Genomic DNA, 27,657 nt, shown 5'->3' with positions numbered 1-27,657 from the left:
GTTTCATTTAATTCGTAAAACATTCGTTTCTATTTAGTGTGCATATCTGCTTATGCACGTGGAAATTAAGTGTTGCGTAAAAAGTTAAAATTAGAATAACTTCATGGGATAAAAAGAGAGAAGGTTGTTATACAGAATCACATGTAAACTTGTAGTCATGAATTACACTTGAAAAAATGGAAATATTGTCTCACCTCGAACTGAGAAGACAATATCAGAATGGAGGAGGCAGAAAATTGATGTAGTGAATGCAGATAGGAGCAAAAAAATCTTAACGCTCATATGCTCCTAAATTGTCAAAGCTCAAGGAACATATCAAGAACTGGAAAAATTTCAAGAAGAATGGCATTACTTTTTCAACAAAAATGATTTTTATTGAAGCGAGAAATTAGCGATAAGAGTGTGTAAGGCCAATTTTTGGGACAGCATTATGGTGCGAAGGGTTCATTAAGAGAAATTGTTTCTGCATGTATGCCAAACTTAAATAGCATAAAGACTGCCACTTGAATATGCTAGAAAGGTTCTAGAATTCCCCCATGAAAATAATTGCGTTTATGACTTTAAAAGCAGTGACGACAAATTTCTGGGAATCATTCTACAATAGATATATGTTTATGTAGCTGCTAATTTTTTTAATGTAATGGTTCTATTTCTTTCTTATTATAGTTTTAGCATTAAAATATATTTTGGTCTGATCCAAGAATGTTTTGTAAATTCTAACTTGAAAAATCATTGTGCATTATAAGGGTTAGGAAATATGGTAAATTTTTCTGATGCTTTTCTTTTTTGATGCACTCCCTCAAAACTTAAATAATATTAATTTTATTTAATGCAGAATTATGAATAATAATGCAAATTTTCTTTTCCAGGAGAAAAAGGGAGAGACAGATGACAAAATTAAAGCTAGTCGACTCTATGCGGAACCTGAATCTGATGTGGAAGTCTCAGGATTATTGCTAAGAGAGAAGAAAAGACTCAACCATCCCATTCGATTTCGACTATGGCTACCAGAAACACCAATGTCGCCTCGTTCTAATCCTCAATGTGTTCATTGGAGCAGGGCCAGAGGGTATGTTAATCAATTCATGGATGTCAGTTTCAATCTGTATGGTTTCTAGGGATAAAAGCCATTAACTATGGGATGTGGGTCAATGAGAATCACAAAGAGGGCAAATAACCTTCTAAACTTTAATTGTAAAAATAAGTTAATATTAAAAAATATCAAAATAAAAGAACAGATTCAGCATTAATGTTGGATTAAGATTTCCATAAGATTAGGGAATACTTTCTATGTAAAAAAAGGTTATGTGTTCGTCAATGGGAATTGTTGTAAGGTGCTTGCCTCTTTTTTTATTTGAATCTTGAAAAAAAATGTGTAAATACATGAGTAAATATGGCAAATTAATACATAAACCAATATTAGAATTAAGAGAAGAATCTAATGATGGATGGTACTCAAGTTTCCTTTAGCCCCTCCTTGAGATGTTCACAATTGAAAAATAAAAAGTCTTGAAATACTGCAGTCATCTGCACATCGGCCAGTTCTACTTTCTGCTGCAAATATGTCTTTCAAAATCAGCTGCTGAGGTAATATATATGGTTATGCTTTTCATCATCACGTAATGAATATATGTAGGTGGTCTTATGTGTTTTTAACTCATCAGCATCTTCGCTGTTCTTTCAGTTATATCTCATTTGTTAAAGGTACATACCCATATGCAGTCTTAGGAATTAAAAAGGGTGTTTTTTCAATGTATGATATGTTTATCTCTAGATTTCCAGTGGAAATTTTTACAAATGATTTTGGTCAACTGCAAAGGAAATATGCCATCAAATTTTTTATGTGCTATTACATTTTTTAAATCTTCTGAAATTATAGTAAAATGGAATTAAATTAAGAGGTATTAAATTTTTTAAATATGCTTAAATTATATTATGACAGCAGATTGTGCCATTCTGAAGGGTTAATTACTTGTCTCTTTCTTAAGCGCCACAATTTTGTTTCCTACCATAGCCATGAGCTTTTTTATCAACTCTTTGAGTTTTGCCTTAAGAAACGTGATGATATGCTGAACGTGGCTCCTGTAGATCCCAAGAGCCACTAGAGATATGCATAAAACAAACAATGATTTTCTCCTTTGTTTCTTGGATCCTATTATTGTACACTAGTTCGGAAGTTGCATCTTGTAAATACAAAATGCAACTTCCCAATTTGTTGGTTACAAGTATTCAATTGCATATGGCAACAGTCTCAGGGACAGGACAGGAAAAATATGTAAGGTATTAGTGGGTTATTATTTTTAGTCACATTGATCCATGAAATGCCGTTGGTACTACCGTTTAGTGAAGTTATAGTTGTTCACCACATTCAATTCCACAATGGTGGAGAATATTGCATAGTTCTGGGGTTTGCAAGCTTTCTAAGGTGTCTATGTAGGCATTAACTTTTGAGGAGAATATGATAATAATACTAAATGTTGATTCTGCTACACTTTTTGGGTTTAACATGCTTCAACAGCTTAGTTCACATTTCACTATTTAATGAAATAGCTAGTCACAGAAAAACAACATTCCTGTGTTAGTTGAAATTTGAACCTGTGAACTTCAGATGTGATGAAGTGCAGTAAGATTCCAACCTTTAACCATATCCAAAACCAGATTCCAAGTTTTAACCATAATTTATTTTTATCAATGCTATGGAAGAAGATTTTGATGCAGTGCACTACATAATTACCTAACTCTCTTGTAAGGGCTTGTTGCAGTCATTTTTATTATGATTTTAAAATTGGACTATGAACAAGTTGTCATCCGCGTGGAGTGGGGCATCTGTTTGAGTGATGGTGTTACATTAAAAACACTATTGAGGAAGGCAATGAGAAGCAACTCAAAAATTTATCTAAATGAAATGGACGCCATAATGGCAATAAGTCCGGGCAACTATAGGGGTTGGCCCTATAAACTGTGTGTTGTGTCTGGCTGTGGGAGAGGCAAGCCGTCAAGCGTCTTCATCTTAGGATATTCTTGAAAAGCAAAAGTAGCAGCACAGAATACACAGAAGAGGATTGAAGTAGTTAGATTAGGGACTTGGAATGTTCAGATGTTGTCAAGGACTGGAAAAGAAAAAATATAAAGTGAGAGTTAAAGAGAGGGAATATAAACATTTTCGTACTGTGCAGGGTTAGAGAGAAGGAGCCTGGGTATTATTCAAATAATGGTTAAAGAGTATTAAACAGTAGAGGGGAAGAGAGCCAGCGAGGAGTGGCAATAATATTGAGCAACTAGGTAAGAAGACTAAAGTAAACATGAGATCGAGCAACTGATAGAATATTATTAGTTGGAGTAAAACCTTAACCAATGAACTTGGCCATTGTTCAGTTCTACATACCACCCAGTAACCTTATGGAGAAAGAAGTCAGTAGGGTATACAATCAGTGGAGAGGACATTGTTGTGGGTGTTCCTGGAGGTAAATAAAAGTTGATAATGATGGGTGATCATCAATGCGATGGTAGGTGAGGGAAGAAATGGTAGTAAGGTAAGAGACTATGGTTTATGAATAAGGAATGACTGTGGGGAGGAAGGAATAGAGTTGTGTAGGAGATGAGGTTTAATCATAGTAAACACTTGGTTAAAACACCACAATAAACATACGTATTCTTGGATAATAGCCATAGATTCAGAGAGATTTCAAACTAAATTATGGTTCAAAATTTGGGAACAGCATAATTATTAAGGAAGTCATAAAGTTGAAGATTTAACAAATTTCAATTTACTTTGGCTAATTTTGTGTCTTAGCTGAGTCATAGTTTGAATTCTGAAGAATCTTTGATATTTTGGTTCTATTTCAAGTCAGATTTTCTGTGATCTTTCTCTCTCTCCCTTGCCTTCCTATCAAACCTAAAATTTCAAGAGAGTGGAGCAGTCAGGTTCTTAAATTACTGCTTTAACTTAAAGATTATCTTCTATTGTTTCAGGCTTTACTTCGTGGAAGTATTTAATATCCATTACTAAAAAAGAAAGAAAGACTCGTACTTTTCCACAGATTTTAGATAAAGATTATCATATTTATTTGCTTGTTGATTAGATAATTAAGAGAAAAAATAAAATTATGGGTTCAAATGTATTTTTATTTCTTACTGTTCAACTTCTGTTGCATTTTTGTCATATTTGTTAATTATCTTTTCCTTCACTGCATTTAGGTTTGGAGAGTGGTCGCGCACTGGTTGTTTGACTCATATTCCTCCATATGAATCTGCTGTTAATGGACCTTTCCTTATTAATTGTACCTGCAATCATCTTTCTACATTTGCTGTTCTGATTGATGTAGTTGATGTTGAGGTAACTATGAATTGAGCTGTATAAAAGTATTATTTTCCATGGTTAAAAATCCATGAGAGTTTTTACTGAGATGATTGAAAGTACATACATATATGATGTACATGTACATATATGAACATTTGTTGGCTTAATTACTTTATGTTTATGACTTCCTTTCTTTTTTAATCAGTTTTTACTTCTACATGTCAAAAAATCATTTTCTTTAATGTTAAAGTTTTCTTCTCAGTCAAAGGTTATTTATGTGAATGTTTGATATTGAAAATAGTTCTGCTATCCTGCACTTTCAACCTTTATTCACTCCACAGGAAGTCCTCAATTTATGTGGCAGGTGCATGGTAAAATGTGCATTTCAAACTAAAGACATTAATTGCAACCAGATTTTCATGGTCACTATATTTTGTAGATCTACCACTGCATTGATTTGTTAGTCACATTTTTATTTTAATGAAAAAAACTGAAATGGCACTTTCAAGTGGGATTGATATGATTACACTAGACAAAGGATTAAAGTTTATTTATTGGCCTAATTTTTTATTAAGATTTTGTTTTTGGAATTCACAACTATCCAAGTCCAACAGAGTCTGCGACCCATCGTAAATTACCTTGTGTAAGTGTGGCATTTTTGCAATTGCACACTTCATTAATTGTCAGGTCACAATACCAGGTGATGCCCAGTGCACACAATAAGGACAAAGAAATGTGGTTTGATTACAATATTGTATTTTGACACCATGCAGTAGGACATAATGAGTGAAGACATAGAGAAGGCTAACTTAAAATATGTAAGGAGATGCAGCATTTGTCAGAGGGGATAGTTGTGTGGATTCAAGGACCAGTGGAAAAGGAAAAATGGTTCATGTTACCTAGTAAATTTCATGTTATAGAATCATCCAAAATATATTGCGTGTGGGCAAGTTATTATTTATAATCCTATATGTCAACTTTCCCCCTAAACCTCCCTCTCCCTTTCAATCCTCTTTCACACTGCCAGCTACCACTATAATGGATGATTTAAAAAAATCCACTATGCTTGAAGACATGTTATGAGAATTTCTGAGATATCTCTTTTGGAAACAAAGATACTATCCGAGGGATAAAAAATAACATAATGATTCTTGCATAAGAAATGTGTCCTGTGATAAATGGCATTGTAATCCTTCTATGATGATGGTTACATGATCCTCATAGATTTAACTTCAGAAATTGTTCCAACGGGTATTATTGTATAAGAGTGAAGATCATACTAGACTGTGTTTACATATTAAAGTACTACAGGGTGTGGCAGCATAGCTACCTTTTTTATAAATCAAATCCCCTTTAAAAAGGTAGTTGAGTTGCTGCACCCTTATTGTTGCAATAAAAAATATGATGAGAATAGATTTTAAATATACTCTCTAGAAAAATGCCATGTAACTTTTGCATTATTTGAAAATTGAATTCCAAAATCTTTTCTCCTGAAAAACTATCCACAATAGTGTTGCTTGATGACATGGAAGTTCAAATTAAAATGATTTGGGCAACCTGTGCTAATGTTTTTAGTAACGTAAATATGACTGCTGACTAAAAAAATGTTTCAAGGCAAGGTATATTGTGCTATCCACAATACTTTTCTAAATTATTTTGTCAGATTTTTGTCTGTGTGCTCAATTTTGCAGTTACTTAAATTGAAAAAAACATCTGCTGAATTTTAGATCGAATGGATCTGATCCAACAATTCCTAGCTTATGGCAAAAATTTGTTCAATATGTGTGTTAATTATTATGCTACTAATTATTTTTTTGTTCAAATGGATGTATTTTTTATCACATGCTTACCAAGTATGTTATACATTCATTTTCAGTGTATTTTTTTCCACTATTTGACACATACATAGATATTGCATTTTTTATTTGGTCTCTTCAACAGTATAAAATTGAGGTGAAAAATTTGGGAAGTTGTTTTGAAAGGTGTTTTAATTTCCCCATTACAGTTCATCCCAGAGCCCTCCCTTGCCGAAGATGTGGTCACATGGGTGGGGTTTTGCCTGGCCTTGCCAATGCTCCTGGCAACTCTTGCTGCTCTCTCCTTAATTGGTGGCAGTGCAGGTGGTGGTGGCAGTGCTGGTGCAGTGGTTAATGGACACACCAACTCCAACACCATTCATCGCCACCTTGTTCTTTCCGTATTTTTGGCGAATCTTGTGTATCTTATTGCACTAAAGGCTCGCAGAGGACTTGTTGAACAAGAGGTTGGTGATGCACTTTAGTCTTCTTTAGGTTCTTAAAAATTCTTTTCAATGGTATTGTTAATAATTTGTATGAACTTTTTTGATTTAATAATGCATTATAAATGATATTCCTATGTTTTTTTATTCACCTTGAATAAATTTTACTGAAGTTCTCTAATTAACGATGCACCAATCATAAGCATCGCTGATATGCTCTGTCCAACAACAATCTGCCAAGTGATGTGGGTTTTTAGAATTTTTTCATCCCCCTGGGCAAATAATGTTCTTAGTTTCTGAAATAGAAAGAAAACCTATTTTATTCCCTTTTTTGGTGCTTTGCTCATCAACAAAAAATTGTCATGTCCAAAGTCTATCCCAGCATGCTTAAATAATTAGTTTGTAACTTTTACCATAGTGAACATTCAAAGTAATAATCTGAATTTTTACTTGAGTTTCTTAATTTTCTGTTTTATTTATTATGAACTGGAGCATTTCTTGTTTTGAATTGTCATTGCATATTTGTTTCCACATTTATATTTATGTATTTTATTTGTCCCCTGATTTTACAGAATATAATGAAACGATTTAAAATTGGTTGCCACTTAAAATTTTAAAAAGTCAATTTTCATTGGCTGTTATATTTTAAAACTGATTGTAATTCACTAAAAACAAAAAATTATTTCTACCAAAGAACCACCACCATTTGGAGTCAAGCATAAAATCACCCTGGGAGAAATTGATTTTTTTCGGATATGGTGCAAATAAATTTTGGAAATATATTCAATGAATTTCAAAATATTATATTCATGATCATATACTTCTTATTTTATTTCATAAATCCAAGACAATGTTTTTGGAACAGTTTTGGAACAGAATAGACAAAAATTTAGTACCACAGTACCTGAAAAGAAAACTTCAGATTTATTTTTGGAGGAAATATTTTCCTTTCGAGACATTTTCTGACGTTTTCAATGTGTTTGGTGGTTTTCTTTGACACCCAAGTAAAATTAGCTTCTGTGAAAGCTGTATTTTGGTGTTTACCTATTAGGAATATGGGAAAAGCAGGGGCTTTGATTGCTTATATAAGAAAATTCTTGTATTTATATTCATTAGAGCTCTTATTTGCCTTGGTAATCAAGGGGTTGGTGCTTCATAATTTAGTGTGACCATCAATTCAAATTATAGATGTATCAATTTTAGCAAAACAACCCCACTGATTTGGACTTACAGCTCAGATATCGTACAGTTATAGGGTTTGCATGTGATAGCCTTCTGATGCTCTCTACCAGTACCCATTGCTTCCTCAAAAGAAATAATCAGTAGAAAATGTAGTAGCTCAGGAGAATGGGGTCCTCTGGGTTTCATAGACAATAATGAAGAGAAATACTATTCTGCTATTATTTCTCTTTGATAAGTTTTCTTTTTTTTCAATGTTTGGACATGAAAAAGTGGTTAATTTATCCTCTTTTTTTTCTTTTGTTTAGTTTCCATGCAAACTGGTGGCAATTGCCTTGCATTACCTATGGTTGAGTACCTTTAGCTGGGTGCTTGTAGATGCTCTACATTTGTACAGAATGCTAACTGAAGTTCGAGATGTGAACCATGGAAGGATGCGTTTCTATTCTACAGTTGGATATGGCCTTCCTGCTATTATTGTTGGCCTTACTGTTGGTGTCAGAGCTGACCAATATGGAAACTTCTATTTGTAAGTACTTGTTCAAATTTGAATGAAATTAGTAGAATTTTATACTAGGAGGACAATTATATCTTATTGAGGTTAAAATCGTTAGTTTAAAATAAAGAACAATCAATGACTAGTGAATATTTTTTTCCTAAAATCACCTTAACATCTGGTTATTGAAACTCCTCTTCACTTTGCTTTTGATTGATTAGAACATCAAGAAGAAAATAGTTTTAATGAAACTGATTTACTCATTGTTTTGTGGTTTTTTCCAGTATTTTTCTGGAATGAAATATCCTGAAAAATCATAAATGTACAATATTTTATAGTGATTGCATAATATGTGCTATGGCTGCCAGAATTAGAATTTCATTAGAAATTTACATAACTCATTACCTTGTGTTATGCTACAGTATTTTGTGTTACATGTACGTGATCATTTATTGTAATTTAGGTGTAATATTAGTTGTAACAACCTTTATCTTGGTATCTAGCAATGTTAATTGGGATTAATTGAAATCACAGTTGATTTTCCCCACTTCTTTGATTTAATTATCCATAGTTTTGGGAATGTGTTCTAATATCAAGTTCGCCTTGATGATGACACACGGACACAGATTGAAGATAAATACCATCAATTGATATCTAAGAAAGTTCATGCTGACATTATGTGTTTTCAAAGATGGAAAAAATAACAGTAGTGTGTGTATGCACATGCACACACATATGCATGTAATATAAAATGGATACAGTAAAAAATAAATATATGCATTCTAATTTCAGCTGTTGGCTGTCCATTTATGAATCTGTGGTTTGGAGTCTTGTTGGTCCAGTGTGTGCAATGGTTTTACTTACTGTTGGCATTCTACTCATGGCGATTCGTGCTGCCTTCACTTTGAAAGATCACATTATGGACTTTGGGAATTTAAGGTGTGGTATATAATCTTGTGTAGTAATGCTTTCATTTGCCATTGGAGCTTTCATTAAGAAGAAGCCATATGTATTTACAAATAAAGACCTCTATCTATCTAGCTATGTATTTGTATATAAATACCTTGTATAATTTTTTTTGTTTTGTCGTGTTATATTCTATGAATGATGAAACACATTTAAAAAAATGGAACTCTGGAGTTTTATTTTATTGAAGTATGAGGTTGTAAATTTTGTGTGATGAATTTGTAATTTGTTTGTCTTGGCATTTGCAGAACTCTTTTGTGGCTGGGGGTAGCTTCCCTTCCATTGATAGGTGCTGAGTGGGCATTAGCCGTTCTGGCTGCATCTGAGCGAGCTGTTGCCCTTCCTTATCTTCTTTCATTTGCTGTGTTGGTTCAAGCAGCATTTTGCTTGGCTGGATATTGCTCTGCCAATGCTCGTGTGAGATCTCAGCTGCAGTTGATTCTGGCTCGTTGTTTGGGGAAAAAGTCTCCCCTTCTATTAGATAGCACCCCAGGAGAGAGCAGTGTTGGCAGACCACCTGCATCAGTGAGTATTAATTTATTCTCTCTTTCTGTATGCACGCCTCCTCTCTCATCGACTTTCCTTATTCAAAACTTTAACTCATTCTCCTACCATTGAATCCATCTTAATATCATAATGCTCCACCCTGCAATGCACTAAGTTGATGGTGAAACAAAGAATTCAACTAGTTTCAGTACTATTTAAGATAGCCTTTCAGTGAATTATACCCAACTTTTTCTTCAAGCTTTCTTCATGTATCACACTAACTTCTTGCACTCAGATGTCGAGTGTGACTCGACACAGCTAATACCGGTATCAGCTCATTTGTCGAGTCTCACTCAATACAAAGTTTAGCCACCAGATAAAGGGGGATTCTGTGTTCCTTTTTTTGATTAATTTCTCTAATGGCCATCAGCATCAAAAGATGAGTAAAAATTGTCACTATTATGCATGGATTATTTTATGAATAAATAATGTGTATATATAATAGTAAATAATAAATACCATCTTGAACCGATGCTGCTACCATAGCAGATGATTGCTTGTATCTGTTTACTGCCTTGTTATCATATTTTCACTTCAGCCAATTGCCTATTATGTCTTGTTTTCAATGGAGTCAACATCTTATGTAGGAAGGTGCATTTGATGAGCCATGCATTACCTTCCCTTGGTAAACAACCTTATTACCTGTACTCTCAAAATGGGAGCATCAAATTATCGCATGTAGGATTTGGACAAAACTTGATAGGTAGGGAATTGTTAGTCACCTTTTCTCTAAGGTTTGTTTAAGTTCCTAGAAACATATTGCAGGTTTTTACTAGCCCGCATCACCCTCCCTAAGTAAACAACCATATCACTTATACTCTTAGAAATGAAATATCCAGTTAAAGCAAATCAGGTTTAGATGAAACTTGATAGGTAATTGAGGATTTACTAATCACCTTCTGAGGTTTTCTTACATTCTTGGAAGCATATCATAGCTCTTTTCATGTCATGGGGTTATTTTCTCAAAATTTGCTTTCCCTGTAGTTGGATGAATGCATTTCCCACTAGTAGTCCCATATTTAAAATAAATTCCCACTTCTGAGGATGCATAAGTTTTCCAAACAATTTGGAAGCAGCGACGACAAATTTTACATCAAAAATGAAGGAACTATTGAAGAAAATAATGGTGGCAGAAGTTAGTTCTCTGAACTTGCATATAAGGATGATGAACTTAGTGCTGGCTTGATTGGAATTATGGAAAAAAAAATCCTTCATTCACCTAAAGATCAGAGGGAATGCTCTGACTGACGGTGACGTTGAATTTATTAAGACAGAATGAAGACGCACAATTGTTTACGCAGGTGATATTGATGGATGTATGAGTAATAGCATTGTATAATCAAGTGAAAGAAATGTTTATTGTGAAAAACAAGAATTAAAAAAGTGAAATGCTTTGTCTGAAAATGACCAAGAACCTAGAAGTATCACCTCTTTTCAACTGGTCAGCTGTCTATTTGACCTCAAGTTCCCACTGTATGTTTTTTTCAGTTTTTTTTTACTGATATGTTGATAGCAAACACAACAAGTAAGAGTATGCTAGGCATAAAATTAGCCACAAAGAACCATACCAGCGATCCACTCGGAATAATTGGAAAGAGGTGACAGTAGATAAAATAAAGGCTTTCTGGGTGTTATACTAAATGTGGGGGCACTGAATTAACCTAATTTACAGAGTTAATTGGTCCATAAATTTAGCTGTTGCTGGTTTCAAGGGAAAAATACAGTTCATCTCATATAATCCTAAAAAGCCAACAAAATGGGGTATTCGTGTAGGTGAGTTGATGGACAGCTGTTTTGGCCCCAGTCCTGGAGGCGTCTTCAGGTCGAAGAAATGGTGACTGTAATTCCCGGAAGCAGCATGGATCCATCATCAGATAGAAGTCGCGGAAGCCTAAGGATTAAAATTGGTTATTCATTTATATGTCCTCTCAAATTCTAACTGTGGTTACGTGCATTCATTTGTTCCTCACTATGGTTGAATCACAATCGACATCTGGGTGAGACCTGATCGTCGTTTTACCAGCAGAATAATTTTAGAACTTCATGAGAAATTGAACAACTCGGAGCCTGATGCTCGTGGCTATCATTTCTTCACAAACTGGTACTACACTGGTGTAACATTTGCATGGGAATTGGTCTAGGAAAAAGCATACCTGGCAGGGAAGTTAATGCCCAGTAGAAAAGACAATCCCGCTACAGTCAAATATGTTTAGCTAATGAAAGGAGAGGTAGTGGCTTGCAGGAATCTAAACATAATTATTCTTGCATGGAAGGACAAGAGGGTAGTCACCATGCTGAATTCATGAAACAATGCGTGCACAGAGTCAGTGGAAAGGAGAGTGCATCATGGTCGGAAATAAATGATTTTCAAACCTAAGGTTGTGACCAACTATATAAAGTTTATGGGGGGGGGGTTAATTTGGCAGATCGTTACTCAAGCAAGTTCTATGAGAAAGACTCAGACATTGGCATACCATAAGTTTTATTTCTGGGGGTTGGGGTCAGCCTTGTATCTAATATTTTGTACAAAAAATAAAAAAATGGAAAAATAATATTGCTTGTAAAAGTTATTCGAAAACGTTTGCATGATTTCTTGGGAGAATTCAGAGGTGGAGCACAGACCCTTAGGGGTAGATTATCATCCAAAAAGACCGGTCGGTGCGTAGATTGAAAACTCCGTGTAATCATTCCTCATCCTAACAAAAAACATAAAGATTGTGTTGTTTGTGCAAATGGAAAATTCATAGGTGGTAAAAGAGAGAAAATTCTTACATGTAAGACATGTGAATTTAATCCAGGTCTTTATATAGGTGAATGTTTCAGAAAATCTCACCATGAAAAATTATAGAAATTAGAATGATTCTGGATAAAATTAATAATTTTCATTGTGAAAATATAGTAAAAAAGTTTATATGTATGAAGAGAAATGTAGTATTTCGTTCTGTTGCCATTACTAAAAAAGGGTGTATTTGAAAAAAATAACATCTGAGTGCAAAGGGTTAACAGTCATATTGTTGCCTAAATGTTAAAAGGTGGAGACATTTTCTTATATTTACATGGCAGTATGTGGCCAATTGTAGCCATATTAAAGGGATAATCTGTAACTGTTGCATCTCTGTGTTTCCAGCGATCTGCTTTGGCCTACCACAGTGGTACTGGAGTAACAGCCAGTTTTGATGGCCCCAGACGCAACATTGGAATATCAACATCAAGTACAACATCTAGGTCGACTTGTAAAACGGGCAGCAGTCCATACAGGTAAGACAGGCTATTTTCCTAGACTTTGATTGGTTTGGTGTCAAAGTAATCATATTGGTTGTTTGAAGGTTCTGGCACTTTTTGTACCATAAATCTCCCATTGAGTAGAGCCAAATGAGAACGACAAATTGTTCATCTAACAGGATTCATACCTACTGGATTTGAGGAAACTGATGACTCTTTTAACCATAAGGCCTCCTCTAGTTGGAGCTATGTCATGCTGTAATTGTTTATTTACTAGGTTTTTTTTACAGAAAAATACAATCGTACTGAAATTCTGGTTTCAGGGACATTCTAGTTTACTGAAAAATTGGGACAATTACCTAGGCTTTTTATTTTCAATATTTTCTTTAATATTACGTGAGAACTAGATATTGATAGCTACAAGGGCGTTTGGTGAAGTGGTTTTATTTTTTAATTTTTCAAAAATTCAAATAAAAAGTGACTTCGTGTTATATTGTTAGCTTAATATATGATGCACTCCATAGCTGTGGTATTGTGTGCAATGATGCTGTGTTTAATGTGCTCCATATCTACATCAGCACCTGTTGTTGCAAGTTGAAACATATTCTGTTCAGCTACTCCTGCTTCTGATGAAGAAAAATTCTTTCTGCTTGGGTGTTTGCATTTATTAGGGTACTGGAAAAAGTCACATGGGTCTCAAGTATAGGGAGGCTGGGGAACACAATTCTCACACTGATTTTCATGGGATAATCATGATTTTGTGCTGAATTACCTCAGCTCACACAAAAATGTCAAAAAAAATTTTTGAACTTCTAATAGTGTTCTGCATTTTACTTAACAATCTTCTCTCATATTGACTGCAGCAGCAGCAGTTTGAATTGAACAACCCTTGTTTAATAATTAATCAATCATTCAGTTCTTGATTCTCTGAAGTCTCAGTAATTTTGCATTAATTAGAATTAATAATGAATAACTATCCAAGCCATTTAAAGTCATAATCTTTTTTGGATGAATAATAAATCAGCTTAATTTGCTGTTTACTAAGGAGGAGAAATATAAGCTCATGCATACATACAGACATTCATACATATATAGACTGATTAATGACTATGAGGTGGGATGCATCACTTCATATGATGTTAGAGGGAAGGGAGACGTAAAGTTGAATCCTTCAGTATTACTAACTCTGATTATAAAATCATGAATGAAAATGAAGTATGCTAAGCGTACCTTGAATCCTGAAGCATGTTTGCCGATAGCTGGTGAATCAATCATTTCCAATTTCAGCCTAAAGAAGCTAAAGAATCCGAAAAATATAGTTAGTGATCTGCAATAAAATGTTGAATTTAGCAAGAATGCATTAAAACATTTAGCAGGTGAAGCTTGATCTTTTTGTAGCTTTATTTTTTTATTACAATTTTAGCATTGAGCAGCCCATAATACAAATATTGAAAGTCATTCAGATAATATTTTCATCTATATTTGGCCTCCAATCATTTCATCTTGAGCTCCAGTACGCACACAAAAATAATAGCCAACTGAGTAGACTCAAATAAATGTACTAATTAGTGCTGTGTTAATACCTCTTATTTTGAATACAGTGGAACCTTGTAATACAAGCATAACTCAATCTGCAATCTCTCTCATAAAGTAAAACAAATTTTCTAATATAAATCAATGCAAAATATGATAATGCATTCTTTGCCAAAATAATAAATTATGTGTAGATCAATTCAAAAAAATTATATATACATTGTTAAGGATCATTAATCATGTTCAACTTTTGTTCTATCACAGAAAGAAATAATCAGGAATGTGAACTCTATTCGTAAGAGCAAAAAAGAATCTAAATAAATAGTTTATTATTTATCTGGCCTTATTCCTTTTTGTTAGAAAGCTGTCTAGAGACATTGGCTTTTATTGATGCTTAAAATTTTTATAAAAATGCATTGCAGAGTTATCACTAAATAAATTTCTGGCATGCATTACCACTTCCTTATTAGGGCAATGCCTTGTACACATGAAATGATGCCATAGTTTCCCATGATCTCCACATCACATTTAGCCTGCTGTTTTGGACTTAACACTTCTTGAAGGCCTGTTGACATTCGGAATGGTAAACAAGCAGGGGTTTAATTTACAATTCACTGCTTGCATTTGTGCAACATGAGACTGCCTTTCATTGCTTTTTGGCCATGTAATGGATTTTCTTCTACTGTTACGTGTGGAAATATAGGTGGGTCTGAGCATCCTCTTCCAGAAGAGACCCATCCCTAACTCCTTACTATAAAATGTTAAATTGGCTAAAACTCGAACAGAGGAGAATTCTTCAAAAGGCCTCACAATTATTTAAAGTTCTGAATTCTAAAACCCCTTCATATTTATATGAAAATTTTATATTCAATTCACTTACGACAAAGAGATCAACCCGCATTACAAAAACATTCCATCTTCCCAAATACCGCACGGCTATATATGAAAAGTCATTCAGTATTTCATCCTGTAAACTATGGAACTGTTTGCCTAATAAAGTAAAATTATCCAGGAACACATCCCAATTCAACAGGAACATGTTTGAATATCTGTCTACCACACTACCAAAATGACCTTATTACTGTTCTATCAGGCAAAATATTTAACTGTTGTTCTTTGTATTTGTATGTATTATTGTACTATATGTTTCGTTCAACTGATGTTAAATTATGTTTTGCGACTGGTTTAATTACCTTATTCTATGCATTATGTAAACCTGTTTCACTCCATAGGTTTCAAAACCTCATGTAACATGTATTCTGCTCCAAGGGACTTTGCTCCCAGAGCAATAAAAATTGTTTATTATTTATTATCCCTTGACAATTGAAAACCATTTTCGGCTGATGACCCTCTGAATCTATAAGTTTCTTGAAGTCACCGATTAAGTTCTCTGCTGCCTTTGGCTCAAAGCTTGCTGCTTCACAATGCCATGGATGCCAGTTCTTCTTGTAAACTTCTCAAACCATGCTTGGCTCCCCTAAAATATTTTTTCAGCCATTGATGATCCTGATATCTTCTGACAAGGTCGGCAAAAATCACTTTCCCACTCTGACAAATGAAATTTTTTTTAATAGTGTGGCATTGTAATTGCTTTTCCTTTATCCATATGTGAAATAACCTTTCAACATTGTTGAGAATGCATTGACATTGCATAGATAGTCTTATCATTCTCTTTGAAGTATCTATTTCCATAATTTTTTCCTTGTGCTTGAAGAAAAAGCCAATAATTGGTGTCAACTGATTGTTGATGTGTATACTAGATCAATCACGCTTACACCTTGTTCCCTATTTCAATGACTTCACTTTTTATTTCTGCTGTTATTTTTATTCTTTTGTGGCTTTCCCTTAATGGATTTTTCTGCTTGGTCATTTTTAAAATATACACCAAATATTATTAAACTTTGTAACAAAGAATCACTATTAACAAGCCTGAACACAAGTTTGGAAAAATGTGTGATCACTAGTGACCCTAAGATGCTAGCCGAATGAGTGCTAAATATTAACTGGAGTAGCTGGTGTGCAATCATTCTGGGAATTCCCCTCTCCTTGCCATTGATTATGCGAAAAGTTACTCGTTATGCGAGTCATTTTTAAGATCAACAATTTTGCTTGTAATACAAATCACTCGCTATATGAGGTGCTCATTAAGTGAGGTTCCACTGTACAGGTATATTGCCTGGAGGTGATCCATCTTCTCCATTAAACCATGGAATCGTTTGTGTTTAACACTATACAAGGATAATACATGTATATAGAATGCACTTTGTTGAAAAACATGTCAACTACTGCTATTTAAACTATTGATTTATTAAAACCTCTCATCAAGATATACCTGTATGTATAATTTTACATTTACAGGGCAGTCCATCAACATTCATTTTTCTGTGAAAAATATCCTTGGTTTGGACCTTAGGTAGAGGAAAAAGTGTTTCAAGAGTTGCTTGACATCTAATTTTAATTTTCAATTTTCATTAGCTCTTCTATTGTTCACTTTGATGGATAAAATAAAAACACAAACAGAAAAAATGGATTAATTTAGAGGGCATGTAAGTGTGTCAAAGTTAAGAAATTTTATGGTAAGGGATATTTGAAAAAGCCGGGGGGATTAAAAATATCTGCAAAAGTAGGATGGTTCCATTAATCATTGTGGTAGAATCTGGCAAATAGAATGTCTAAAATTTTATAAATGATGGCGGAGGCTATTGAGGATTCTTTGGTCATTTTTTTATTGGAGTATATCGTCAAAAGCAAGTTGTCAGTTGGGAATTGAAATTTAAATGTTCATAAATATTCAAAGCTAGGGATCATGATTCCATGATTTTTCCTTAAGAAACTCAATTCTAAGTATCATTATTGTATGCTTCTGTGATGACCTTTGCTTGTGAAAATTCTATAGAGCTATTTTTGTATTCTGCAGGAGTGATACTCATTTACGCCACACATCTACAAGTACCAGTAATTATAATTCCACCAGCGATATGCCATCCTCATCCTTAAGCAGAGTCTATTCGGGGATGCCAGATGCAGAAAGAGGTCCCCGCAGAAGGACAGGTCTGTTGTATTTCCATGCAATGGCTTCATTATTTGGTTTTAATTAGTTGAAACCTTTTTACTTAGAACATTTTTTTCTCAGGGAGGAACAAAGCAAAGAGGAATGAAGATGTGCAAGAGGAAGATGAGAAAACAGGAAGTAGTCCCTCCCATGCTAGGCGGCAGGAATCTGATTCAGACTCGGAAGTTTCTGTGGATGGACGTAGCCTTGAGCTTGCGTCAAGCCACAGTAGTGATGAAGAAGAAGCTTTGACTTCCAATGCAGGAAATGGAGAAAAGTCACATCCTGGTGGGTGATTTGAATGACTAGAAGTTCTCCTTTTAGGATTTCTGACTTTCATGCTATTGAATCTCAAATTGAATAAGTCCTTCCATTAGAGTCATTTTTCAGTATGAAGTTTGATCAATAAAGATGAAATTTGAAAGAACTAATTTGGGTAACTAACTTTGGAAATATTTATCCCATAAAAATGGACCACAGCTTCATCTCACCACAATACTGACCAGATTTTACTGGCTGAATAACCCTGCTATCTAACCGTGTATTCTCTAAAATAAGAAAGGAATGAAATTTTTGGATAATTAAGAGATTCTGGTGGAATGGCCATCAGCCCTAATAACATAGGCTGCCAACAGTTCTTTTAGCAATGAAATGAATGCAGCTCATACTTAAAGAATATAAGTAATATATTTATCCTGTTCTCGAAATGCATAAGACTGATAATTATGTATTTCTCTTCAAAACCATTAAATCAAATTGTTTTTACTTTTTATTCCATCTGAATGCTTTTTCTTAGAATATGTGAAATCATTTCAGGGGTCATGACATTGTCTGCTGCATCTTCATACATGCCAAACATATCAGCAGAGCCTGTAAGTCCAGTAATGTCAGGGAGTGGAGCACCATCTTCCCCACGTCCCCTTCCACACCCACCCCACTTGCATAATCCATCCTCTCCTCCTCCTACTGGTCTTAATGTCCTTGTGCATCCTCAACTCTTCAGACCAACTAGTCACACATCATCCCTCTATTCTCCTGATACTCCAACTTCACATTGGACAGGACAATACCCTCCATCAATTTTAGCTCCCAATGGTAAGTTTAATTTCCCACAAGTTCTGAGCTTTAAATTATGTGTATTAAGTTGAGTATCAGGGTATTTTCTGCTTAAGATTTTTGTGTTCAGTAGAAATTTGTTGTATGGAAAATATATTGATGTGGGGATGCAGATTTTCATACAACAATTATATTTGTAACATTTTAATGGCAAATTCCAAAGAAACTGCAGGAGATGCCGCAACAGTAACTTTAAACGGAGTCATCCGCTAATGTGCATTTCAATGCAACAATTTCAGAGTGTAAAAATCATTCGCCTTGACTGGGACTCGAATCCAGATCCCTCAATATCCGGTCGAGTGCTTTAGCCACTTAAGCTACCGAGGTGTCCTCTTAAACTCTGAAATTTTGGGGCTTTTAAAGGAACTAGATGTGTGACGAAATACCATACATACAATGTCACAGGCATTCGTAGTCGTGCGCGACGCACCACTGTCCACGAGGTTAAAGCCTACTTTAAACACTTATAATGTTTATACTTTGACAAAATCCAAAGAAACAGAGATTGTTGCATTGAAATGCACATTAGCGGATGACTCCGTTAAAAGTTACTGTTGCGGCATCTCCCGCAGTTTCTTTGGAATTTGTCAAAGTATAAACACCATAAGTGTTTAAAGTAGGCTTTAACCTCGTGGACAGTGGCGTGACGCGCACGACTACGAATGCCTGTGACATTGTATGTACGGTATTTCATCACAACATCTAGTTCCTTTAAAAGCCCCAAAATTTCAGAGTTTAAGAGGATGCCTCGGTAGCTTAAGTGGCTAAAGCACTCGACCGGATATTGAGGGATCTGGGTTCGAGTCCCAGTCAAGGCGAATGATTTTTACCCTCTGAAATTGTTGCATTGAGATTTTAATGGCAGTTTTATTTTAGTGTTTTTTGCTAGTTAAAATTTTGTGTAACCACATGAGTAACAAAACCTACCCATTCATTTTCTTTCTTAATGGTACCACATGGTACTCTCAAAAGGCTGTTCTCTATTCAAGAAATAGGAAATAACTTGAAATTATTTATCTTGAAATCAGGAATCTACTACTACTCCAGGATTTTGTATATTTCATGTACGTTTGTGCAATCTAGGATAACTTGCTTTAGTAGCTACTGTAGTTTGTTCAGCAGGATATTTTGAAATTCTCCTCAAATGGGAATTTTGTTTTTTTTATGCAAAAAATGATAAAAAACTAAATGCTCTATGCTAAGTGAATTTGTTTTTTTAAACCTATATAAATGTTCAATCGTAAGTTAGTGCTGCAGTTATTATTCATTTTATCTCTTCCATTTGAGCATCCAGCACCCTTTCTCTTAATAGATCGGCAAGGTATCAACTAAAAGTGTATTTATAGAGAGTTCAACATCTTTATGCACCCAAAAATTTCTTGGCAGCACATAGCAGGAATTTGATGCAGCTTTTGATGGAAAAACATCACAAGAACTGTCAAAGAAGATTGTAGATGTCAGGAAATGAAGCTTAAACTTTCTGGCATCATTGCCGTTCAGACCTGAGGCATTCAGCTTCATTGTTGGACTTACTACCCCAAAGTTAGCAGTGCCAGTCTCTGCATATGTGTTGATTATTCTAGCATTAGACTGAGCAGTCTTAGAAGCTGAAATTAAATGCTATAGAAACGCAACTCTTGGAAACATATCTGAATCATATTAGGGACATAATGTGTCAAATTTTTGTTCAGTTATACAAAGGGTAACACAATTTTTGGATGTACTTTTCTCTTCCTTTTCATTTTTGTGGTGCAATGTTTATTATGATTTGTTTTCGGTAATCTCTTGATGCAAGTACATAAACATAATTGTGAAGCTCGGAGGTGCTCGTGCATTAATTATACATTTAACCCTTGGGAATCACCTTTAAATACACATTATCATATGCTAACTGAATGGCATTTGATTCTCATCAAGTGAACAAAATACAAAATGGCATTTTGACTTTTGAACTCTCTGTGGAAATGATCCATCACATTGTGTTTTCATTTTATAGAAGAGCCATTGTAATATCCTGATATGTCACAATAAATGTGCCTGAGAAGTAAAGTTGGATATTTTATTGAGAGCTCTTTGGTTATGATGTATTATTTTCCTTTTGCAGTAATGGGGATGGGAGGTGATGAGGATCCTCATATGATGGGAAATCGCTGGTCTGCGGAACAAGCCTCAACTCCAACAGCATCAGACAATGAGGTGCAGGAAGAGGAACGTGAGGAAGAGCAGAGACAAGGAGAAATGGATAAGGGACAGCTGTATCTCCGCATGAAGAATGGCTTGCTAACAGAAGACATTGGAGTGGGTTGTGAGGTGGACAGGGACTATGACATGGAAGTGTGCCATGAACAGGGGGAAGGAGGAGATAGGGAAATGGGAGGAGATGAGGAAGATGGGGAGTATGAAGATGAGGACATACTTCACTATAAGACTCATCAGAAGATGGTAGCATCTGAGGAGAATTTTCAGAATGTGCAAGGGGATATGGAGGGAGAGGTGTCTGAAGTAAATACTCGAACAGGAGGAAAGAAGTTTCACTTGGGAGACAAATACCTCTTCCCTTATACAGGTGAGGGCTATTTCTGTTATTACTTTGCAAGAAGGTACTGTAAAATTATTTCAGCTGTTTATGTTATCCTTAATGGTAGCAACACAGATTTGGCATTACATATGAGTGCAGCAAAATCCAGCGACAAAGTAGTGGGCGCTTAAAGTCAACTCATTATTAAGACTGAGGATGCCATATATCTGTACTTATAGTGATTTTCTGTCAGCAAGTGGTAACATCATCATATGGCATTCTGCCAATTAAACTCTTGGTTCATTTGCATGAAAAAAATGGAAATTATATTCTTTTTTGAAAGAGACCCCAAAAACCTTAAAATGCATCATGTCCAAACAATGTTGATTACTTATAAAAAAGCAGAAATATTTTTGGCTCAATGTTGTGGAGAATACCTTATAGCCATGTTTATTGAAGTAAATACTCTACATGTGTAAAATGCTATAGAAAGCCCAATGGTACATTTGCACTGTAAAAAGTTTGCAGAATTAAAGAAGGGTATATTATAATGTAGAATGAATTTGTCTTTTGGGGAAGGCCAAGAAATGTAGGGGTGTGATGTTTTTGTCCATCCGAAACCCATCGATATGGTAGACTACCATAATAATAATAATTATAGCATCCATTTTTTTAGTAAGAAAATATGTGCAATATAGCGCTTGATTTCTCTGGGAAATCTAATAATATATAATAAATAAAACTGTTAGAATAAATGCAAATGTCATATAGATTATTAGTTTTGCACTTACATTTTGAAAGAGTAACTTAAGTCTAATTGTACTAATGTTTATCCATCTGAGAGCAGTGTATGCTACTGTAGATGGTTGCAAACATAACAAGATTTTTCAAACTGAATATATGACACATACAGAGAATAAAAAAATTAATATATGCAGCATTAGCTAATTTAATAGTAATTACTCTTATTAATGTGTCCATAAAATGGCTGAACTGTGCAGTGAGTTATGTAAATGTTATTTAAAAATTATATTTTTAGTTTCGTGTATTATTGTTTTTAGATGGAGATACTGGAGGAGGTTACTTAGTTTCAATGCCAGGTGGTGTCCTTGGCTCATCCATAAATGATGTAAATCACCCAAGAGAAAGGAGAAGCTGCTCTCCTCCACCTCTTTCATCTCCCTCACTCCGTCACCTTCACCCTTCACTCAACCAGCAGCAAGCTCAACTGCAACACCAGCAGCTACATCAGTATCATTATAATCCTCAGCGCTCACTTCTCTACAATACTCGACCCATCCCATCAGCAAATTTGCCTCCAAGTTTGCATGTAAATCCCATCTCCAATATTTCAGAATCAGAGTAAGTATTTATTCTTACTGTTTGAATTAGGTCATTTACTTATGTATTTGTGTAGCTGCATATGGGGACTGCTGATGCTAGCTTTGATCCTCATAGCTTTTGTCAGAGTCTGAAAATATCCTAAAGTGTTTTTTGAGAAATCAGCATGCTTGTAAATAATTGTACATACAGGTGGTAATGATATTTTCCCTATGTTAATTTGTGTTGATTCATTCATTCTATGAGAATTAGGATTTAGGATCATGGTTTTTGCATATGTCTAGGCATCATAGACTTCTAATATTAATTTAACTAATTTTTCTTTTTTTCTTTCTTGCTTCAGTGATGAGGTAAGTAGAATTTTAACACCACTCAATATTTTATTGCAGGTGTTTTTTTAAATTTTATTGCAGAGTGATAGTGTAGTTTTTGTGCAAATTATGTTATATCAATTAGAATCTCAGTCAGTTATGGTTTTATGTCAACATTCTCTCACCCTGAAACATTACAAATTACTCTGGTTGTCGTGTATAAGTAGACTTAAATCCATTGGTTTAAGAGGCCTCAGCAAAAAATTTGTCCTCAGCCCTTGGCTGGTGGCCATGCAATGCTCTTTTAGATAGAGGGTTACATATAAGGGCCATTAGAAAATGTTGAAAACTGAAGTGAGAACATCATTAACCTTCTCTTTCAATAAAGTCCTGTTTTTTCATATCTTTAGCACTAAGTTCATGTAACAATTTCTCATTATATATTTCATACCATTAAGTTTTCTGAATGTAGTTATTTGTGGATAAAATACACATTATACTGTGATCACACCAGAACTATCTTAGATTTCCAGATTTCACTGTCTACAAATTTCTGTTTGATTGTACCCAGAGATTTGCATGGGCACTGCATTCTCACCCATAGATTGGTCAATAAATCTTTGGGTGGAGATGTATACAGATGATTAACGATAGCCACAATATTTTTATTGTGATATTTCAATTAGTTTTTATCATTGAAACTGTGCTGGTATGCACCCATGCATTGTCTTAATGGAAGATCATTTTTTTCTTTGCCAAATGAGGATGTTTTCTTTAATTTCTTCCTTCAACCATTACAATAATGTTGCATAATACTCTACATTAATCATTCTATTTCGCAAATAGTTGATGTAGATAATTCTGTGTGTAACCCAAAAAACCATGGCCTTCACCTTGTCAGCCAATTTCACCATTTCCATTTTCATCTTCTTCGGAGCTGGATCGCCTTTAGAAACCCACTGTTTCTCTGTCACTGGTGTGTAGTAGTGTATCCATGTTTCATCCACAGTAATGATTCAATGCAGAAATTCAACAGGATTGCGACAGAAAAGCACCAAACCAGCCTCCTAATCGACCTCATGGTTGCATTTTTTCTCCTTTGAGAGTAAACACGGCACCCAACTTGCCGAGATTTTTTTCACACCCAATTTTGCGTGCAAAATTGAAAAAACTACTTTGTGATATACCTGTGGCCTTAACTATTTTTTGAACTTTGATTTGTTGTTTGCTCAAAACCATATTGTGGATTTAGTCTGCCATTACAGTCACTTCTTCTGGATGTCCCAAATGGTGTCCATCATTTGTGGTGTACCAACACATTTAAATTCATTTACCCAATTTTAAACAGTCGAAAACAAAGGAGCACCCATGTTCCATGAACTTCATCCAATTCGGCTTTGATTACTTTTGATTTTTAATCTTTTAAATAGAGGTGTTTTTACACTGCTTGGAACTAATTCTTTTCCCTTTTTCTAAGTAAACAAAAGTTTGTTGCTATAATGAACTATGAAAATGATGAAACCATGTGATGGATGTAGCTGAACAGCAGTGTTGTGAGAGATGTGGCTAACTAAAAGCAAACCTTTTCTGATGCTATAAGTGCTATCTCTTTGAAATCTAAGGACTTATTGAAAGAACCCTGTACCTTTGATAAATAATCTCTCTTTGGCCATCACCTACTTGGGTAGAAGGGTTACATAACATTATTTATTTATTATACAAATTTTAATCTCCATATAGCTTAGTTTTGCAATGCCCTATCACCGTTAACTTATAAGAATGGACTGCTCTATGGATTTCTTTCTTTCAGACTCGTGTGAGTTCAGTTCTGTTTTAAATTTCTTTACCATGTGAGAAGGTTGATATGAGGGTCACTATGAAAGTTTTGAGACAGACTATGTCGCAGCCTAATATGGCCTTTCCAAGAAAGTAGGTTGACAGCGGCATCTTTTCTGAGTAACACGTGAAAGTTGCCACTTGCTAGGCTTATCGCTGTCAATAAGCAAGGTCTTCCTTTGTTTCTGCTAATGCGGCATTCAGATGTTGTGAGAATGGAGCTAGTCGACTGTTTGGATTTTTCCCAACAAACAGCCATCGACAAACATGAAGCTGTCTCAAAGCATCTGAAAGAAAATGGTTGCAACTTTCTTCTCCAAAGTCAGCCATGTAAAAACCATTCTCCAGGAAGAGCAAAGAGCTGTTGATGCTCTGTGGTACCCAACAGTGTGTCTACCAAAATTTTTCAGAAAGCTTCAAGAATGGTGGCTGAAGGCAATGTATCTGCGCTTACAGCCGGCTTTATAATTCAGTTCCTGGAGTGCACAGGGTTTAAACTAATGACTCACCCACCTTACAGTCCTGACTTGGGCCCATGTGATTATTTACTGTTCCCTACAGTCAAAAATCATATGCGTGGAAGGAGCTTCTCCAGCCCTGAAAAAGTAGTAGTAGTTTTTAGGGGAGGTGACCGACTGCTGAGGTCATTTGCACCATAGGGGATGGACAGGAAAGGATGAAGGGTGGAGGGAAACCCGGCGTCGGCATTAGCCTACTCTTTACGAAAGGTGCCAAGGGGTCTGCAGTTGAACGTCCCATCCGATGGACGGCATACTCACTCAAAGAGCTCTACACAAAGCACCTCAAGTAGGGATCGAGATACCTCTGAAAAATATTCAATACCGCCGGGATTTGAACCCACGCCCTCTGGGTGGGAAGCCAGTACGCTAGCCCCCGCACCATCTCGATCCCCCCCTGAAAAAGCCATTGAAGTTTGCAAAAGTGAACTTTCAGTACTCAAGGAAAATGAGTGGAAAAATTGTTTTGAGAAGTGGTTTAAGAGAATGTAAAAATGCATGGAATGTCATGATAAGTATTTTGAGAAATTATTGCTTTGAAATTTATTTCAAGTTTCTTAGTTTCTGTGTATCTCAAAACTTTCGTAGCAACCCTCGTACTTCTCGCACAAAAATCTACAAAACATTAAATGTGGCACTTTTTTAAAAATTATTTAAAAAAATTATTCAGTGAGCCTCGGACAGGGAATGGGGAGGGTACCCCATGTCACATCCTTTGTGGCCCAAAAAATTATAAACTTTGTGATGACACTTTAATGTGGTAAAGAAATGCCATTTGTGTAGATAAATACATAATTGGTGACTATTTGGGCAAATCTAGGTGTAAAATACATATTATAAAACTAACCGCATACTTTTAGTGTTAGTACAATTCCCGGGAGTTTGGTCTGCAATGTCCTTCTTTTGTTTGCAGGAAAGATATGAATGAGACTTCAGTATGACCATTACCAAGGAATGCTGCACTCAACCTTGCTCATTGTTTGATGCATTTGATAATTTCATTTGCTTCACTACATCTGTTGGAAGTGTGGAATTCCTTAAGTTTATAAAACTCATGCTATAATGCTCCAAAGATGATGTAACTTTCAACAGACCCTGAAAAATTCCAACTTTTATCAAATATGTAAATAAGTACAAATGGACTCTCAGTTGTGTTGTGATTGTGAATTAGTTCCAGTTATATGTGCAATTTTTTATTTTCCAATGTATATTTGTGCAGCAAGAATGTATGGAAAATTATTTATGTGGTGCCAGATGTATGTGCAATGTGCGTTTAATCTCATCATTTTTAAGCATATGTTATGTTAGGAATAAGGAAAGTATTAATTACAGTATTTCTAACAAAACAATGATATATCATTAGTGATATACTCACAGTATGTTTGGAAAAAATATTTATCAAAGTTTTGATATCTGCTACAATTTTGTCTTGCTTAAAAGTATTGTCCTTATAAACAATCATGAGTGCCTGATATAATCTTGAGAAAATTTTTAACAATGGAAGTAATGTGCCTATGCAGAAAAATTTTCAATGCTTATGGTCACTGTATAGGGAAAAGTTGCTGCCTTTTGCAGTATTTTGCAAATATTGAACAATTTGTAATAAATTACCTGGATGTTAACCAGGAGATCTCATATCACATTGCAGCTAGTATATTTAAGCTTCAACTGTGTTATTTTCAATGCATTCCATGACAACAGTGGTCATTTAAAAATTTTGTATTTATAATTTTGTATAAAGCCATAAAAGAATAATAATGCCATTGGTGTAAAATATTTAGATTTATATTTCTTTCATGGAATCCCTGACCTAAAATCTTAGGAAGACATCAATTCATCTGGAAATGTGAGTTTGATACACATTCGGCATATCAGTAGACATTACACACCTAATGCATCTTGAAAGTTGTACCAAAACACATAGACATGGACACCATGGAACACATTTCGCAGTGCTACATTCTAACTGAATGGGTTTCTAATTAAAGTCTGAGTAAGTAGTGCCTGTCAGAAACCACCATTGAAATCGGAATACATTTTTAACAATGAGGAGTGTTCAAATTGCCAGGTTTCCCAGTTTTTTCTCTGATTTGGGATTATATAAAAATATATGGTTAAGTTTAAAAGATGCAGCCACTCTTCAAGAATACAAGACGTATGTGGCCCTAGCATGTATTGTACCAGTTCCACATAACTACTGCTAAGGTACAAATTGTTTTCAATGCTTAAAATGTCACCATTTAGCGTTCAAGAACAGCATGTAGTTATCCCTTATCTCCACATGTGTAGTTTAAAACCCATCAAAATTCATCATCAAGGGAGACATTTGGGGGTGGTGCTATGTGTAAAATGTGTTTCTGGGTTTGATAGTTCAAAGAAGGTTGAATACCATGCGACAACAAACACAAGAAGCTTTGGCCACAGTCCAAGAGCAATGAGTCTTTCTTTGACTGTCCCATGACTATGGAACAACCAGACTGAAAA

At 35.0% G+C, this 27,657-nt stretch overlaps 1 protein-coding gene across 1 annotated transcript in view; it reads left to right on the top strand.

Annotated features, from left to right (window-relative positions):
* Positions 1-26,949, top strand: part of stan (Protocadherin-like wing polarity protein stan) — an 89,790-nt gene extending 62,841 nt beyond the window's left edge. Inside the window, exons 34-46 of the mRNA XM_071587331.1 lie at positions 870-1,069; positions 4,198-4,336; positions 6,306-6,563; positions 8,027-8,247; positions 9,007-9,153; positions 9,429-9,705; positions 12,854-12,984; positions 17,399-17,532; positions 17,615-17,821; positions 18,350-18,628; positions 20,754-21,215; positions 22,229-22,529; positions 26,087-26,949. Of these exons, the coding sequence (XP_071443432.1) occupies positions 870-1,069; positions 4,198-4,336; positions 6,306-6,563; positions 8,027-8,247; positions 9,007-9,153; positions 9,429-9,705; positions 12,854-12,984; positions 17,399-17,532; positions 17,615-17,821; positions 18,350-18,628; positions 20,754-21,215; positions 22,229-22,529; positions 26,087-26,114 (2,784 nt within the window). The 3' untranslated portion in view covers positions 26,115-26,949. The remainder of the gene's footprint in view (positions 1-869; positions 1,070-4,197; positions 4,337-6,305; positions 6,564-8,026; positions 8,248-9,006; positions 9,154-9,428; positions 9,706-12,853; positions 12,985-17,398; positions 17,533-17,614; positions 17,822-18,349; positions 18,629-20,753; positions 21,216-22,228; positions 22,530-26,086) is intronic.
* The last annotated feature ends 708 nt before the right edge of the window (positions 26,950-27,657 follow it).

This window comes from Hetaerina americana, unplaced genomic scaffold, assembly GCF_022747635.1.
Source record: "Hetaerina americana unplaced genomic scaffold, ioHetAmer1.1.p SCAF_3, whole genome shotgun sequence".
Classification (NCBI taxonomy): Eukaryota; Metazoa; Arthropoda; class Insecta; order Odonata; family Calopterygidae; genus Hetaerina; species Hetaerina americana.
The sequence above is the reverse complement of the archived record's forward strand: the minus strand, read 5'-3'. Positions and strand labels throughout refer to the sequence as shown.